This window comes from Solanum verrucosum, unplaced genomic scaffold (genome assembly GCF_900185275.1).
Source record: "Solanum verrucosum unplaced genomic scaffold, falcon-dt-bn FXZP01000273.1, whole genome shotgun sequence".
In the NCBI taxonomy this organism is placed as follows: Eukaryota; Viridiplantae; Streptophyta; class Magnoliopsida; order Solanales; family Solanaceae; genus Solanum; species Solanum verrucosum.
Window position 1 is genome coordinate 567,514 of NW_026020163.1, and position 18,113 is coordinate 585,626.

Below are 18,113 nucleotides of genomic sequence, written 5' to 3' on the forward strand. Positions count from 1 at the left end.
TCTTAATTCATATTTGTGTCACATATGGCTCCATTTCAAGGGTAGCGCCCTACTAAGGAATATCAATACCTATGGCATCTTGCGGATTCGCATCGGGTAGGGCCTCATTCGTGGCAATAGAGCTCCCTATTGAGGATTTTTTTGTACCTATGGCTCACAGATTTACGCTGAGTAGGGCCTCATTCGAGAGGTAGTGCTCCCTACTAAGTTTTTTTTTCATACCCATGGCTTGCATATTTGTATCGAATATGGCCCCATTCTTGGGGTTGTGCTCTCTACTAAGGACCCGGCCATAGATTTTTCAAGTAATATTTGGGGAAAAATTTGGCAAATAGTGTTTGTCCATACAATTTGTCATTATTTGGCAAATATTTTTGACAAATATCCCAAATTCCCAAATACTAGTTTTTTCTAGTATTTGAGCCAAATCTCATTATTTGGGATCTTTTAAAAATTGATATTTTACACCAAACTTTTATCTTTTACAAAAAACACCTTTTATAGTAGTTGTTTACGTTGTATTACATAATTTTTTACGTAACCACTAAAGTAGTTATGAAATATTCAGTGAATATGAAAGTGATGATATGATTGTTGATGAACAATCGGCTCAGGCTAACAAAGTCATGTGCTTTGTCTACTTCACGATGTATGGAATGATGTTTGTTGCACTCACTCCAAACTATCACATTGCTCTAGTGTCATGAACACTACTTGTTATTTGTTGCAACGAAGATCTAATTGACTTGTAATACAAACTTATGGTTAGTTTTGATAGTTTTTAAAACTTATTGGTATAAATTATATTTTTTCTAAAAAGTGAAATATGTTTCCCAAATACTATAGTCAGACACATGATGAAATTTCACCCAAATTTTCACTCAAATAATATTTGCCAAAAATATTTGAAAATTTATAGCCAAACGCTAGCTAAGAATTTTGTCATACCTATGTCACACAAATTCTCGTCGGGTAGGGCTCAATTCAGGGGGTAGTGGTCCTACTAACGAACTCTCTACACCCCTGGCTCAATTATGAAACATTTGATTAAGAAATGAGCAATTTCATCCACCGCACCACATCTTTTAATGGTGTGGAATAGAATTTGATATTGACAAATGTCAAATTTCAATACCTATCAATGTAAAGTATAAGTGTTTAAGCATGTAGTGCAATGTGTTTTTTTTAATAATGAGGCTCCAATTAGGTTATATGTATTTTTGTTATTTTCGTTGTATGTGTGTCTTACACGTGTAAAAGAAAAGTGTATTGATATAATTTGTTCTTCATTTTATTACATTTTGATAAGTTTTTTTATGTACTTATTAGATGGACGAGGAAGGTCTGGTTGGATGATATACAAACGTTATTAATAGTTTATTTGAATGTTTGTTTTATGTTATAAATATATCATAATTTGTTTTAATATATAAAGAGAAATTTGATATTGACAAATGTCGAGTTTTAATACCTACCCATGTAAATTAAGTACAACCCTTTAAACACGTAGTGCAATATTTTTTTGAACGTTTAAGTATATAGTGCAATATTTTTTTTCTATAATATTTTTGCCCCAATCAGATTACACTCATCTTTGTTACTTTTTATCAAATTTATGTCTCCCACGTAAGAAAAAACATTGTTTATCATTAGAAATATTGTAGGATATTAAATGAAACACGCAAACTTTTCTTTTCTTTGATCACATTGATAGAGTTTTTTATGTACTAAATAGACAAGAAAGATTTGTTGATTGAATAATATTCAAAATGACACTAATAAATTTTTTGGAATTTGGACGGTTGATGTATATATTATTTCATAATAAGCGTATTTTATCGTTTTTCAAATATAGAGAGAAAAAATTGATATTGACGAAGGTAAAGTTTTAATACCTACCAAGGTAAATTAAGTTCAAGCATATAAGCATATAGTGCAATAGAATACTTGTATACCTATATTTTGATCAGATTATACACATTTTTATAATTTCTATCGAATATATATCTCCCATGTATGAAAGAAAATTGTTTATCAATAACATATGATATTAATTATCAAGGTAGACTTCTTAAATACAAAATTCATATGCTAAAGTTCTAATATATACCAATGTAAAGTACAAATATTTAAGCATGTAGCGCAATATCTTTCTTTTATACCACTTGTACTCGAATTAGATTACGCACATTTTTATTATTTTTGCCGAATGCACATCTACCACGTGTGAAAAGGAATTGTTGAATAATATAAATATTATAGGATATTAATGATTTACGTAAGCTTTTCTTTTCCATTGTACTGATAAGATATTTTTACATACTTATTTATTATATAGACTAGAAAGATTTAACCAGACAATATACAAAAACGTCACTAACACTTGTTTGAATAATTATGTTATATATAATTACATAATATGTCGTACTAAATTATATTATTTTTATGAATATAATATCAAATTAAATTATTCATTTTTCAATATTTTATAAAATCATGTATTTGACAAATTTTTTGTTCACATTATTTCTGATGTGTGACATTCAATGCAAATTAAATTGTGACCTCTTGATCATTAAACTATTAAATCAGAGACATAAAATGTCAATTTGTTATATTCACAACATTTTTTTTACTAAAACAAGTGTGTCTATATAAAATATAAAATAAAATTATCAAATTGAATAATTTCTCATTTGCCAATTGCCATATCAAGGTACAAACATTATTCCATGTAGTACAATACTCACATGGCATCTTTTATCTAGCAAATGAAAAAATTACTACTTGCACCATAAGGTTGAGGGTGCTTTTGTTTTATTTCCTCTTTATGTGTGTCAATAGTAAAGAGACTGATAGATATATGTGATATGAATGGCTAGTTTGAGACACTCATTTAACAAACTACACTTTCCCAATTATGGCATTATACTATAGTTTTGTTAAAAAAAAAAAAATATTTCATGGTTTTTTTTTTTTTACTGCTTGATGTAGTACTAATATTGTAATAGATAATAGAAGGAATACATTGATAAACCTCTCAAATTTATCAGTAAATTTTATTTGGACATTCGAATTATATTTTGTTTCGAGTGAACTTCTCAACCTATAGTAAAGTGTTTCTATTAAACATTTTAAACTCAAGTTTTAATTATTTTTTTACGTGTGTTCTCAAATTGTGTTGATTTTGGGGTCATCCGAACATCTATCCATTTTAGTGTTGGTTTTGGGATCTACTCCAATGAACACATCCTACCAAATGCTAAATAAGTTTTTAATATACCGTTCTAATTCTCTAGCGGGAGAAAAATCAAGAGCGTTAGACGAAGAATCCCTTCCCTATTTTTATGTTATAACGAGACAATCAATAGATTTGTTCGAACACTTAAATACTTGTCACAATCAGAAAGAAGATGACGACTCCCAATATGTTCCTATGCAAAAGTTCGTTCCCCCTCTTTATAATAGTAGTCGTGATTGATTCAAGGATCTCATGAAATAAAGGTAACTTTTTAATCGTGTTGGATTATTTTGCGGACTTCTCCTTCCCCAATCCATCGTGCTAGAGCGTTTTGAGAAGAATGATTAGAATCATATTTTAAACTTTCTATGTTTTGCTATAGACGATGCCTATAAAGTATATAATTGTTAAACATGTCAACTGGGTTACCAATTAGGCCCATCCTGTAACAAAAACCAGACAGGCCCAATTTAGTTGAAGAAATCTCAAATTAGGGTGGCCTGTTAGACATTTGATGATTTAGGCCTATGCCTAGTAGAACCTTAGGATAATTAAAAATATCATCCCGATGGATAGAGTTATCGGATACATAGCAAGTAACGAAACAATAGTCTGACTCATGTACGTAAGGACACCCAAAAAGGTAATTTTATTTGAAAGAACAAGGTTTACAAAAAAGAAGCACTGCGATAATACCTTTCAACTTAATCTCATCTACTGAAAATGAAAAAGAAGGTGACATGTTCATTTTGTCACAGAAGGAAATGGATATCCAATGACTAAATCACCATTTAGAATATTAATTACTAAAGATGAATATCGTGTGTACACATCAAAAAAGAAATTAATAAGTAAAAAAAAAAAGAAGAGAACTTTTTGAATTCCGATGACTGAAACAGGTGAAAAACACGCAACTTACCAAATCAACGAAAAGTGTCAAAATGGCACATTTGGACCCTACTACATGTGCTTAAACAATACAAGTCTCAACTAAGAAATTGTGTCAACTTTAGGTGTTTGTCGATGGATTCAACCAACGTACAAATAACAAACACAACAAGAAAATATGACTTCATACAAGAAACTTTTAGAGAACATCATCTTTATTGATCCATATCAAAATGGAAATCTAAACACTATTGAGAAACTTATCACATGAGATCAAAAAAGATGACAACAAAATGTCTCACTAACTGGAGTTCTACACATTATGTTACAACAACAAAAGGAAGAGATAAATCTAAAACATTACAATGAAAACTAAGTTTAGTCTCACTTCCTACATCGCCAAGACGACACTGAGAAAAGTGCTCGATCCTGCCAACATATCACCACGCAACCATTCTCTTCTTTGATCTTGTATCCTTCACAACTGTAACTCTGCAACAACCTTCTTGCCTGCAACATAGCATAATAACTCAAAGGCACATTCCCAAAACCAGATGTGTCGAATCTTTGGAACCACTTTTCGAGCTTTTCATGCCTCTCCTTTCGTTCGATCCCTTCACATGCTATAATGTTTCTAATCTCCTCACCTAATAACATCTTTTCCACCTTTAATCTCTCTAATGATGTTCTTGGCAATGTCGATTCAAGACAATCGAATAATGCAGCATAAAAATGTAACGACTCCGATAGCCTCTCCATAAGAGTTGTCCCATTATGGTTAGAATCTTGTTCTGTTACCACCATGACTTTTGGTGATAAACCCCACAAAGCATTGAGGAAACTATCCATCTTTGTTGAACCAGTTGAACATAGCGGGGACGAAGAAGCTGTGTCATTGCTTGGACTGCAACCATTTGCCATATCTTTTTCAAGAAATTCCCCTAAAGTATTTTGGTTGACTAGTGCCCTGTGCAAGTTAACACCATTTGAATGCTTAAAAGGCAAGGGAGACCTCTTTTCATTATCATGGGCAAGAAGGGTGTGCAATTGCATAACTGAACTAATCCCAAGAGCCTCCCCCGTTTTCACGCGAAGTTTCTCAACATCAAGATCTTCCAATCTGCTAACTACTTGATTGAACTGAAAAGGGATATCCAGTTTTTCTGCTTCTTGAGTAAGCACATGTGCCATTTGATCTAACACCTCTTTTTGCTGATGAACCCCAGTAATGCGCAAATGGGGCGGTCCTTCAGGACGCGCACTCAAGTCCTGAAGCAACGCACGCCATTGCAGAGGTTCAGCAGCATTAAGATCGACAATATGAACCATCTTCTCACCTTCCATAGCTTCAATTATAGCTTGATTTGTGACCACAAACGCAACCTTCAAGAACGGAAAGATCTCGAAAAACATCTTCCTAACAAGAATTTCTTCTGAGACAACCGATAACTTAGTCGAACGCAACGCCTTATAAAGACCAGGCCAACTCCTGAGAATCCTATCAGCTATAGCCTCAGTAAAATATGAAGCAATCCTTTGCATAGTATCTCCACTAGGAGATGCAAGTTGGGAAATATGGTCAAGTGCTATATTAGCATTCTCAAGGCTACCAGCAGCAACATGATTAGCACAAGCAAGCAAAAGATGTATCAAATACAACCCTCTTTCTTCAGATTTCAGCTCCTTAAGCCACTGACTTGATGAACCAAAGCTAGGTGATACAGACATCATTGGAAATATTTGAATAGGTGATGATGAGGTCACAGATGAAGAACCATCATCTTGTAACATTGTCACAAAACTGAATCACAACAAGGAGTTATTGGTTTCCCCAACAAAAAAAAAAAACTCACATACCTCAAAGTGGTTGAATGGAAAAAAAAAAAAGAGGGACTTGTTCGGATTGTAAACACCCCTCACCTCAACCCTAAGGTTGTGAGTTCTAGTCAAGGGAAGTAAAAGGGTGGGAGCTCCTACAAAGAAGTAAAAAAAAGGAATCTTGAATCAAGACACAGAATTTCCTAATAAACCAAATCAAGACAACACAAGGAAGTTGTTACAGAGGTATTAAACTGGATGTTACAGTAAAAACAGGTGAAACAAAAAAAAAATCTGAACCAACATCTATTTCAATCCAAATTTCAAAAACTCAGCAGAAAAACAGAAACTTGAATTGGTAAAAATGAAATCTTGGCTCAGTTGTTCACAATCACCAAACAGAGAACATAATAAAAGCAGAACAGAAGTGACAAATTTAGGAAGTTTTCACAAAGTATGTAGAAGAGCTAATAGGTGAAAAAAGACAAACAGAGTGACAGAGAGAGCATGTTCAACTGTACACAATACTAAAAACAGGTGAAACAAGGAAAAGAATCAAAACCAACAATCATTTCAGTCCAAATTTCAAAAACTCAGCAGAAAAACAGAAACTTGAATTGATAAAAATGAAATCTTGGCAAGAACTCACCAAATAGAGGAAGAACCAAAAGTTCCTTTCATTGTTTACTCAAATCATCAAAACCCCACAAAAAAAAAGACCAAAACAAATCCTCACAACACTCGCTTTCTTTACTGAGAAAACAAGATTCTTGCTTTTTTTCAAGTTGCTGTTAAAGAAGGAAAAAGAGAGAGGAAAATGAATGAGGAATTGGGATTTCTGGGGTTAAATTAAAAAGAGAAAGAGGTGGAGGATATGTGTTGTTGTGTCAGGTTTTGAAAGAGTTTCTTCATGGCTACGTTTGTCGAAAATGGCGTGGGAGTAGTTTTTGTCCTTACTGTTTTTGCACTTGTCTTTTTTCATTTCTGAAGAACATGGAATTTGTGAGAAAATGAGCTACCTTTTTTGGCTCTTTGTGTTCAGCTTTTATTAGTTTTTCCAAAATTTCTATCAAGTCTCAACAACCCCCCACCCCACCCCACTCATTATTTCGATATAACGGATTTATCTGAATTCAATATTTTCAATGCAAACTTAATCATAGACATATTAAGTGTCTCTACTATTACTATATACTAAAACCACAACGCAATAAACCTCACACTGATTTTATTTCATTTTTTTCATGTTAAGTTAGTTTATGAGTAATTCGTTAATGTATAGATTGCTTAAATGACTATGTTTTGTATAAAGTTAAACCCCTATATGCCTATTAATTAGTTATAGACATTTTCACCTTTCAAGTTAATTTCTATCTATTTTATCGTGATTTTCATCTTTTATCATAATAAACTAATATAGTTTGAGGTAATCGTTGAACATGATCTTTTTCTTTGTATAAAGAAGAAAAACTAGTTAAATTGTTTAATTCGAAATTCTTCTTTCTACACAGAAAAAACGTAACTTTAATCCTTAAAAGAGGGGAAAAGATAAGTTTCTTTGTTGCATAGTGATTACCTTTAATTATTACTCATACTTGAGTATATGACAATGCGTTGAAAAAAGAGCTTAATCAAATCTTTTAATCAGACATCTTGAATTCATATTTTAGGTACAAAGAAGTACTAATTAAGTAGCTTATGAAATATAAATTTAAATAAATCAAGTTCTAATACAATATCAATTATCAAACAAAAAATAAATAAAATACACTATTAAAAACCCATCCCCCATCTCTCCACCACTTTTTTTCTTCACCTCAAAGGGAAATTTGTGGAACAACTTTTTGGTTGTATGTTTGTCATGACATAAGATGTATAGGGAATCAAAGGGTGGCTAAAAAAAGACTCTAAATATTCTTAAAAAACTAGTTGAGTCCAAACATGCCCTAACAAAAACAAGGGAAAATACCATCATTTCCTTTTGTTTCTTAGTGGATAATAGTGGGAATGGCAAGTAATGTTTTGTTTGTTTGTGTAATATAAGCCAAAATACTTTTCAAATTGATATTTATCTTCTTTTGTCCTATTAATAACAAGACAAAGAGGCAAATGAGTTAAAGAAAAAGCCAAATGTAGACTCCACCATTTATGGTTTTGTCATCCACTTGTTGAACTTTTAGCCATAAAAAATAAATTGAAAATTTGGATGGTTTTTCAAATCTATGGGAAAGTGGATGCAAACTAAACACTTTTTCTAGGGGCGGGATAGCAGGTTCAATCGAATTCAGAAATTTTAGTTTAAATTTTGTATTTATTTAAAATTATTCATTAAATATACATAAACATATTAGAATTTTGAATTCATAAATTTCAAATTTTGACTCTAATTCCAATTATTTTTCTAGTGTTGAAAGAATAGCCACGTTTACATGTTAAAGATGCCACCTAATTAATTAAGTTTGGTTTGGATTTGAATTTAGTTATGGGCTTTTGAGCCCACTACCTACACTCTTTCAATTCCTAGGACTGCTTTTATTTGCATATATGGGCTATTTACACGAGCCCTATTAACTTGTAGAAATGGGTGGATTCTAAGTTCTAGGTATGAATTTTTCGGGAATTTAGTAATTTTTGCTCATATTTTGTATAAGTATTAAAATTAAAAAATGTATAAAAATTGATCATAACTTTTACTATTACTGCAAATTAATTTGAAATTATTGAAGAAATTCATAAACTTCAAATATCAAATATGTCCACGAATTTCACATTAATTAGATGTGTTTATAACAATTGAAAGGATTATGGACTCAAATACAGATACAAAGAGAGCGGCAAGCGAGATAGGAGGGAGACAAGCGAGAGAGTCATTGTATTCTAAATACATGCAAATCATAGTGGATACATGTGTTTAGGATATCAAATACATAGAAAAAGAGGCAAGTGAAAGAGTTAGTGTGTCCTGGATAAATGCGAATCCACTTTTATACATTATATCTGGACCAAATTTTGACACAATGATAATTTTAAAAAATTCACAAGAAGGACACATAATTAGACTATAAACTAGTGAGATTTATGTTATTTGTCCTAACACATATTACATGAAATTAATTGAGGTGAGCATAAAATGACCCAAACATCGTTGTTATTAGGGAGGTGTATTGATTAATTCGGTTTGATTTTGAAGTTTATTGGTTCGTAGATATGCTAAACTGTTATAGAACTATTTAGCTATTGGCTTATCAGTTATCAATTATTGATTGTTATCGGTTTACCTGTAAAGATTTGACACAAAAAATCCATTAAAAAATACTTAAAAACAAGGTAACAAACCAAATGAATCATGCATAAGAATATCAAACATTACCGTTAAGAATCGATAATTCGATAATTAAAAAAATCAAAATCATAATCGAAAACGCTAAACCAATAACCTATTACCAATAAATCAATAATTTTTTTTCGATTTGAGTTATCAATTTCGGTTTGATTTTGAACCGTACTTGTTGTTATAAAAAAAGTATCAAACATCAATGCATGCTCAAACCAAACATAAAGAACGAGTTTTTTTTAATCTTTTGTGCTTTATGTAGTTGTACTTTGTAGACCAAAATACCCTTTTCATATTAAAGAAGTACATATCTACCCCTCTTATCAGTCTTCAACCTCAATTTCTAGGGTTTTACAAGGGTTCTTCTTCCCCACACACGAACATATTCTCCGGCCATCATGTCTCCAATTTCCGGCCGTCACGCGTCGTCGGAGCTGACGGCGGAAGGAATAGCAGCCTCAGGTCTAACATCGGAAAAACTAAGCTTACCAACTCTACAATCAAAGATGAAATGCGATCCAGAAGGATACGAAGCTGAACTAACATTAGTATACAATCAATTCAAGTCGTCCATGGATCTCTTCGAACAACAAGCAGCACTAAATTTCACTTCCCTTAGCGGTGTATCAACTGACCCGACTGTTTCTAAGGACTTAGGTGACCGTGCTATGTTTTTATCACATGTAACTCCGTTTAATCCTAAAAAGCTTGTTAATTTCCCTAAAGAGTTAGCTCAGTTGCTTCGTTCTTCGGCTCGGACTTTGCCTTCTGGACTACGTGTTCATGTTACTCAAGCTTTGATTTTACTCGTTAATCGAAAGGTATTGCTCCTCAATTTGATATTTTTTGTATTGAATTGAATATAAAGTACTAATGCATCCGTTTTGTTTTATATGTGATGCTGTTAGATTGAGCTCGTTGTTTAATTTTGGCTTGTTTAGTAAATTTTAAAGCAGTTGCTCCTCAATTTGATATATCTTGCAATAACCTGTGCATCAAGCACCCAATTGTGTGAGCTTAGTGCTCAATGAAGTGAGTTGAGAACCCTGAGCTCTCAAGGTCCAAATCCCATCTGAGGCAAAAATTAGTTTGTGATTTCTTTCTATTTGTCCAAGCTTGGTGGACGGAGTTGCTCGATAGTTGTGTTGGTGGTAGGTAGCAGGTATTCTGTGGATAGTTAACCATGATTATTTAAAATATTGCAATAATTTGTGCATCACATAGTAATGGAAAGTTCACTTGATATGTGTGTTAGCCACGATGGAATAATTGAATACCTTGTAATCAGATGGTTAAGGAACTAAAGTAGACAAACATTGGTGAAATATTACCCGACAAATTAAACAAGGACGGACCTAATGTAGATCAACATTGATGACATATTACCCGACAAATTAAACAAGGAACCAATGAAGATCAGTATTAATGTTGTGTTTTATTTCAGATTGTTGACATTGGGGAGACACTTGCATTGTTCATGGAGCTCCAAACTCTGGGGGATAGGGTTTTGAGAAAATTGGCTTTCTCTCATATTATCCATAGTATTAGGCGTATGAATCAGAAGCACAAGAATGATACGAAAAATCGGGCACTTCAGAATATTTTGTTTGCTTTGCTACAGGTTTGGTTCTACCTTTTTTTTTGTAATGCCTTGTGAATTTCTTTTTGGTTGAAGGTTAAAATTCTGTTTATTTGTGGTTACTAAAATGTGATAGCAAGAGGATGAAGCAAAAGCAAAAAGATCACTGATCACACTTTGTGAGCTTCATCGAAGAAGGGTGTGGTTTGATGATAGAACAGCAAATGCTATATGCTCGGCATGCTTTCATTCATCATCGAGGTAGGCTTTGTTGCTAATAGTTGCTCACTGCATTCACCCTTTGCAACTAAAACTTTTTGTACTTGTTCAAATTCTCAGGATTATGATTGCCTCTTTATCCTTTCTTCTTGATTATGAGAAAATTGAAGATGACTCAGATAGTGATATGGCAGATAGTGAAGATGAGCAGACAGCCAATCAGCCTCAGGTTTTGCTAAATAAAGAGGCTATTTATAAGGTTGGTTCTCATATTAAATCCTCTATGGGCATTCCTTATATAATACGCATCTGTGGAGCAATAATGCCTGCACTAGTGATTACAGTGAATGGTTTATAATTCTAATGTGCGTCATTCATTAAATGGTTTTTGATCCATGTGAGCATATTTGTTTCACTCTTTATTTTCTTAGTTCAATGTGATTATTGAACTTATTTGGCATGCGTATAGAATAACAAGTCTGTTCAAGATGTAGTGCACTCCAGTTTTAGGCTGGAAAACATGCAGATGAGTGTTTGCACTTTGATCTGATCCTTCTGTGTTGGAGTGGAATAATGAGTTCCCATATTCTGATCTTTGAATATTAAAACAACTTACTTCTGGTGTCTCTATCTTTCAATACTTAACTTTGTTCAAACTCTCAAGAGAGTGATGCAAGTTTGTCCTCCGTAGAGGTAAATATTCATCAAATCTGTTGTACTTACGACTACTTGCACGTCTAGGCAAATAATAAGGGTACATCGTCCAGCAAAAAGAAAAAGCAAGCAAAGTTGCAGCGTGCCGTCCGCAGCATGAAGAAGCAGCAGCGCTTGCAATCTGAAAATAACAACACTAGTTATTATTCCCCATTAAACCACTTAAAGGATGCTCAGGTTTTTTTAGTTCTTAGTACTCCATGATTCAGTCTTTGTGATTTGGAATCTTTGGAAACGATACCTATAGTATATATTTTCTTGCAGGGATTTGCTGAAAAGCTTTTCTCACGTCTTCAGACTTGCAATGAGAGGTTTGAGGTAGATTACCTCTCTTTACTTCCTGTTGTTTTGCATTGGTGAAGCTGGAATGGACTTTCCAGTGTAGTATTTACTTTGGGAGCCATCACTTAAAATTACATATTTGTTCATTTCTTGGCCCCTTCCAGGTTAAAATGATGTTGATGAAAGTAATTGCCCGAACAGTTGGGCTCCATCACTTGATTTTGTTGAACTTCTATCCTTACCTTCAGAGATATGTTCAGGTATCTAATTATGAAATTTCCTTTGGCATTACAGTTGATATTTCTTTTGGTATTGTACTTTCACATTCATACTTAAGGTTGGTGTGTGGGTGTCCTTATAATTGCAGCCCCATCAGCGTGATGTGACAAATTTGCTTGCTGCAGCGGTTCAGGCATGTCATGATATGGTACGGTGTTTTTGTTCTGCAATTTCTTTTTTTTTCTGTTGTTAAACTTGCTAGTCTTCTCCTCCTCAGATGTTATCTTATTTTGACAGGTGCCTCCTGATGCTGTTGAACCATTATTTAAACAAGTAGTCAATCAGTTTGTGCATGACCGTTCAAGGCCTGAGGTATCCAATATGACATTCATATCTCATTAGGATCATATATGTTGTACACAAATAATATTCATTCTGTATCTGTATTTTACATTTGCAGGCTATATCTGTCGGACTTAATGTAATCCGAGAAATATGCTTACGCATGCCTTTGGTACAATGTTTCTCCAAGTATTTGTCATTTATTAAGTACTAGTTAATTATTATATACTGTTTTACTTGTTCATATAATCACAACTTTTGTTATTTCATCTTTTTTGTTTTAGTTGATGACAGAAGATTTGCTACAAGACCTCGTGTTGTATAAAAAATCGAATGAGAAGGCAGTTTCTGCATCGGCTCGATCGCTTCTTACTTTGTTCAGAGAGGTATAAAGAATTTCCCTCTTTCCCTCTCTCCCTCTCGCCTTAAATATGCATGCTAAGAATCAGTGAAATTTTATTTGGTTCAACATTCGCAAAAATTGCTTGCAGGTTTGCCCTTCACTTCTAGTTAAGAAGGACAGAGGGCGCCCTACTAACCCAAAAGCAAGGCCTAAGGCATTTGGTGAGGTTAGTGTTGCCAGCAGTGTTCCTGGCATTGAGTTGCTGGATCAGGAGGACAGTGATGATGATGTAGAGGAGGGGTCTGTTGGCTTGTCTGACCATGATGATCAAAGTGATGATGATGTTAACCCAGGCGAAGAGGATGCCAATTGTGAAAAAGATGGAGATGATGCTTCTGACAATGAATCTGGTGATGATCATGAAATTGATGATGAATGTGATAGTGATGAAGATAACAAATCGCAAGCTGCTGAAGAATTTTCAGAAGATGATGATGCAATTGATAGTGCATCAGCTACTGAAGATGATGAGAGTGATGATGAAGAAGAGGGTGTTGATGGCGATATAATGCAGGATAACAATAGCTGGGCTTCTGAAGAGGATGATGTGGACGAAAAGGTCTCTAAAGGAACAAAACGGAAAATATCTGAGATTGATGTAAATGCTGCTAGTAATAGCCTTCGTGCTTTAAAGAAATTAGCAGGGGCGAACATGGAACCTAACTCCCTGAATATGGAGGATGGTATTTTATCTAATGAGGACTTCAAAAGAATCAAAGAACTCAAGGTATGCTGATTCTGAAGAAACTGAAGCCCACTTGCAATGAATACTACATTTATGTTCTTTGACTTAACAACTTCTTGTGTCCTGAGCTTCCTCCTACAAACGTGTATATCGTTTTTTCTGTAACATTTCTCTGATTTTGCTCATCAGGCGAAAAATGACGCGAGAACAGTTTTAGCACAACATGGATTTAAGCTTCCCAGCTCAGACCAAATTAGTACAAAAAGAGTTGATGCTGCTAAACTTGAGGTTAGGTGCCTTGCACTTTTACAGCATTATTCTTCTGCAGTCACTATTGTATTTGGAATCACGAGTTGGTTCAGAAGAAAATACTTCCCTCACTATCAAAGAGGGAGAAAAACAAAAGCAAAATGCTTCTCCCATGTTAAGCTGATCACTGGACATAGTTTTGTCCCCTTTTGTTTGATTTACTGTAGGAGTGAGTGTTTTATTTCTTGTTAATTGCAATCTTCTGCCCTAACAAGATGCATCTTATGTTATTATTTCTACTCGTTAGGCTAACATACGAAAGAAGCTTAGCAAGGAAGAGAGACTGGCAATCATTCGGGCTGGTAGAGAGGATAGAGGGAGATACCAAGCTAAAACTGCTCTGAAAAAGAAGAAGGTACTTTATTTTTTGCACATGATTTCATTGCATGAGCTTAGCATTGCATATTTCTAAATTTCTCTTTATTACCCAGCTTTTTCTTACTATTGGCCAAGTTACGAGCTACTTACCTATTTCCTTTCTTTCTAAGAATGGGCAACTCAGCATTTAATAAGGATATCCCGAAGCACACTTTGCATCTACTTCCTTTATGCATTATAAATGTTATAAGATCTGTAGAATTTAAAGACATCTTAACGTTCTTTCCACAAGCTATTGTTTTCGTAGACTTTGAAAGCCACACTTCTTCCTGCTTTCCCGTACCCAGTCACACAGGACTTCATCTCTTTCCCTTCCTACCCTGTTCTCTCTCTTTCAAATTTCCATCTCTTGCTTTCACATCTCACATAACTGGCACTTGCTTGAACTAAGGTCCTCATTTCGCGCAAAAAACATGTGGATCTTTAGTATTAAAAAGGTTACCCTTCTAATGAAATGCACTTGTGATTTGGATGATGTGATAACATCTGCGTTTTAATTTTGCAGACGGGTGGTTCAAGCAATCAGCAAAAAGAGCACCAAAAACGCATGCCATTAGCAGCAAAGAGATCCAAGGTTGCAAAATCTAAGATCGAGAAAAAGAGAAAGCAGGCGCGTGCTGGCAAACAATTTCGAGGGAGAAAAGCTTGGAAGTAAAGTGAAAACTAACTTTCGTCTTCCCAATTTTGTCAAAAGTAAAAATCAGAGAAACAGAAAATGTGCATTTTTATTCTTCATATTGGATCATGCAATTTTAGTTGTGTTTTTTGCCCTAATTTATTGTAGAACAATAACGTCAAGAGAGTAAATTTTAATTCGAAAAAGCAGAGCGATTCTTTCTCTTCATATTTTTCGTTCTTAAATTTGCTATAAACCTGCTTGCAGGGTGCACTAGAGAGTTCAATTTACGATATGAAAACACATAAATAGGTTGTAACACGATTACCATAAAAGCAAGAAAATGTCTAGATCATCCATAAGCAAATACTAATCAACTAATTTTGGAAATATCAAACTTCCTGTATAAACGAATCCTATTTGAGTGGCACCAGATTGAAGACATAATCCAAATGGTCCTTTGGATGTCCTAAAGACATAAGAACGAGGTTCCAAATGTATGCAGCAGAGTAGCACATCTCCATCCGAAAACCTATATTTTGGTACGACTGGTGAACAAAGACAGGTAACTTGTATATTAAATACTTTAGTCCAAGATTCTTTGACGCCATACTCTTTCATAACCCAAATCTTAAAATGTTCCTTATGCGATTTATGACGAGAATAAGCACAAAGCATTTCTCCCAATGATGAAACACCCCGTTTGTTACTTCTGCCAGAATAGTACATTTGTTCTGGCAACGGTATCTCTCTATACATCTCATCTGAAATACTAAATGAAATCACCCAAAAAATTTACCCGCCAAAAAAAGACCAATCCAATGAAATGCCCCATGCACAAATACCAAAGAGTCGGTAAGTGTTAAGATAGGGTGAATGGCGGTAGGATGTTTATCCGTTACTTTCCAAGAATCACTTTTCAATCCGAGAATTTCACTTCCTGATTTCTCATCAATCTTAAGGATCTTATAGTCATCCCTAGTTGAGTCATATCCCAATCCCCATGTACAATAGGGCCATGGTGGAAATTCTGGACGGGGAAGTACTATTGATTCTCTCGTGGAAGGGTTCCATAGCAAAAGTATCTGTTGCTTGTAATCACGAACATGGCTATCAAAAACCTCAATAAGCACTAAGCTATCGTAACAACAATATAATTTGCAAAACCATGGTTTGTATTTAGAAGGACAATTGAGTTTTTGTACTTCCTCTTTCTGACAATAAAGAAGAACAATATAAGGAATACTCTTTCTCACGACCGTACCACCGGCTAATAAGATTTTTTTGAGAATTTCGGTTATACTCTAGATGCTTCTTAGTAAAGTAAGGTTCGGAAATCAATTTCATCCAACGCTTTGAAACACACTTGAATCATAGAAGAGACCGTACACGTAGCCTAATAAGAATTTCCATAATGATTTCTTCTTGCAAGTGAATTCCTATCGCCTCATCAACATCCATCTTATTTGCTTCCTAATAATCAACAAGATTATAGCAGCCAAAGGTATACGATGATTTCAAGCTAGGGTTAATTTTTTATATATATAAAATATGTCTTGAGCTGAGAAAAAAAAGGCATAAAACGCATTTGGCGAATGCGTTTTATGTGTAAGTTTCAATCTCTTCTTATTTGTTTTTGAAATTACTTTATTATTCCTTATGTTTAATTTTATTTGTCCACTATTTAAAAAAAATATATATTTATTTCATTTATTACTTTTATAATATTAAGAAAAAATAATTATTTTATTTTAAAAAAAATCGTCATGTCGTTGAAAACTTGAAAAACCGCTTCTTAGATTCCTACATAGAAAGAGCTAAGAATTAAAGGCATAAAACACATTCAACGAATGCGATTTATGAGTAAAATTCTGTGTCTTTCTTATTTATTGTTGAAATTACTATATTACCCCTTTCGTTTAATTTTATTTGTCCAATATTTTAAAAATATATTTATTTGTTTCATTTATTACTTTTATTATATCAAGAAAAGATAAATATTTTATCTTTTAAAAAAAGGTCATGTCGTTGAAAACTTGAAAAACCCTTCTTAGGTACCAAATAGAAAAAGTTGAGGATGAAAAACATAAAACGCATTCATTGAATGCGATTTATGAGTAAAATCACGTGCCTTGTTATTTATTGTTGAAATTACTTATTACCCCTTCCGTTTAATTTTATTTGTCCACTATTTTTCTAATATATTTATTTATTTCATTTATTACTTCTATAATATCAATAAAAGATAAATATTTTATCTTTTGAAAAAAGTCATGTCGTTCTCAGATACCTAAATAGAAAGAGTTGAGAATGAAAGGCATAAAACGCATTCAACAAATGCGATTTATGAGTAAAATTCTGTGTCTTTCTTATTTATTATTGAAATTACTATATTACCCCTTCTATTTAATTTTATTTGTCCACTATTTTTAAAATATATTGATTTATTTCATTTGTCACTTTTATAATATGAAGAAAAGATAAATATTTTATCTTTTAAAAAAACGTCATGTCGTTGAAAACTTGAAAAACCCTTCTCAGATAGCAAAATAGAAAGAGCTGAGAATGAATGGCATAAAACGCATTCATTGAATGCGATTTATGAGTAAAATTCCGTGTCTTCTTATTTATTGTTGAAATTACTATATATTACTCAATTGAAAATCACTTAGAAATACTGTAGCAAACCAAATAAACCATTTAAATGAGTTGATAGATTGTATGGTGCTCACTAACAATACTAACAACAACAACAACAACAACCCAGTGAAATCCCACTAGGTGGGGTCTGGGGAGGGTAAATAGTACGCAGACCTTGCCACTACCTCGTGGAGGTAGAGAGGCTGTTTCCAAGAGACCCTCAGCTCATCACTAACAATACTAACACATTGTAGAATAACCGAAAGTTTGAGATTTCCAGAAATAAAAATATGAAACGAAATCATAAGTCAGGGATTTTATATACCGAATAGATTAATTTGCACACACATTATTTGAGCATACAAATTTAATTTAATTGAAATTTTTAAATAGATGAGTAATATATATATAATACTTTGCACATGCATTGTAGTAAATGAGCTATT

The 18,113-nt window shown here is 33.4% G+C and overlaps 3 protein-coding genes across 3 annotated transcripts in view; 2 read left to right on the top strand and 1 right to left on the bottom strand.

Annotated features, from left to right (window-relative positions):
• Positions 1-18,113, top strand: part of LOC125828676 (receptor-like protein 9DC3) — a 75,461-nt gene that overhangs the window by 51,148 nt on the left and 6,200 nt on the right. The window lies entirely within an intron of this gene.
• LOC125828678 (scarecrow-like protein 3) lies at positions 4,313-7,008 on the bottom strand. Its single transcript, XM_049508010.1, has 2 exons — positions 6,597-7,008; positions 4,313-6,102 (listed from the first exon to the last, which is right to left on the bottom strand). Exon 2 carries the CDS (start codon positions 5,918-5,920, stop codon positions 4,514-4,516), a length of 1,407 nt encoding a protein of 468 aa, XP_049363967.1. The 5' UTR covers positions 5,921-6,102; positions 6,597-7,008; the 3' UTR covers positions 4,313-4,513.
• On the top strand, positions 9,643-15,255 carry LOC125828675 (uncharacterized). The gene is made up of 15 exons (XM_049508005.1): positions 9,643-10,102; positions 10,726-10,902; positions 10,997-11,121; positions 11,200-11,338; positions 11,821-11,970; positions 12,058-12,111; positions 12,240-12,335; positions 12,443-12,502; positions 12,592-12,666; positions 12,755-12,808; positions 12,921-13,022; positions 13,128-13,766; positions 13,914-14,012; positions 14,281-14,388; positions 14,917-15,255. Exons 1-15 carry the CDS (start codon positions 9,680-9,682, stop codon positions 15,064-15,066), a joined length of 2,451 nt encoding a protein of 816 aa, XP_049363962.1. The 5' UTR covers positions 9,643-9,679; the 3' UTR covers positions 15,067-15,255.

Excerpts from the sequence above, each read along its gene's own strand:
- LOC125828678 (XM_049508010.1), bottom strand. The coding sequence starts at position 5,920 with ATGTTACAAGATGATGGTTCTTCATCTGTGACCTCATCATCACCTATT.
- LOC125828675 (XM_049508005.1), top strand. The coding sequence starts at position 9,680 with ATGTCTCCAATTTCCGGCCGTCACGCGTCGTCGGAGCTGACGGCGGAA. Across the intron at positions 11,122-11,199 it reads TGCTTTCATTCATCATCGAG|GATTATGATTGCCTCTTTAT; the intron begins GTAGGCTTTGTT and ends TCAAATTCTCAG. Across the intron at positions 11,339-11,820 it reads ATAAAGAGGCTATTTATAAG|GCAAATAATAAGGGTACATC; the intron begins GTTGGTTCTCAT and ends TTGCACGTCTAG.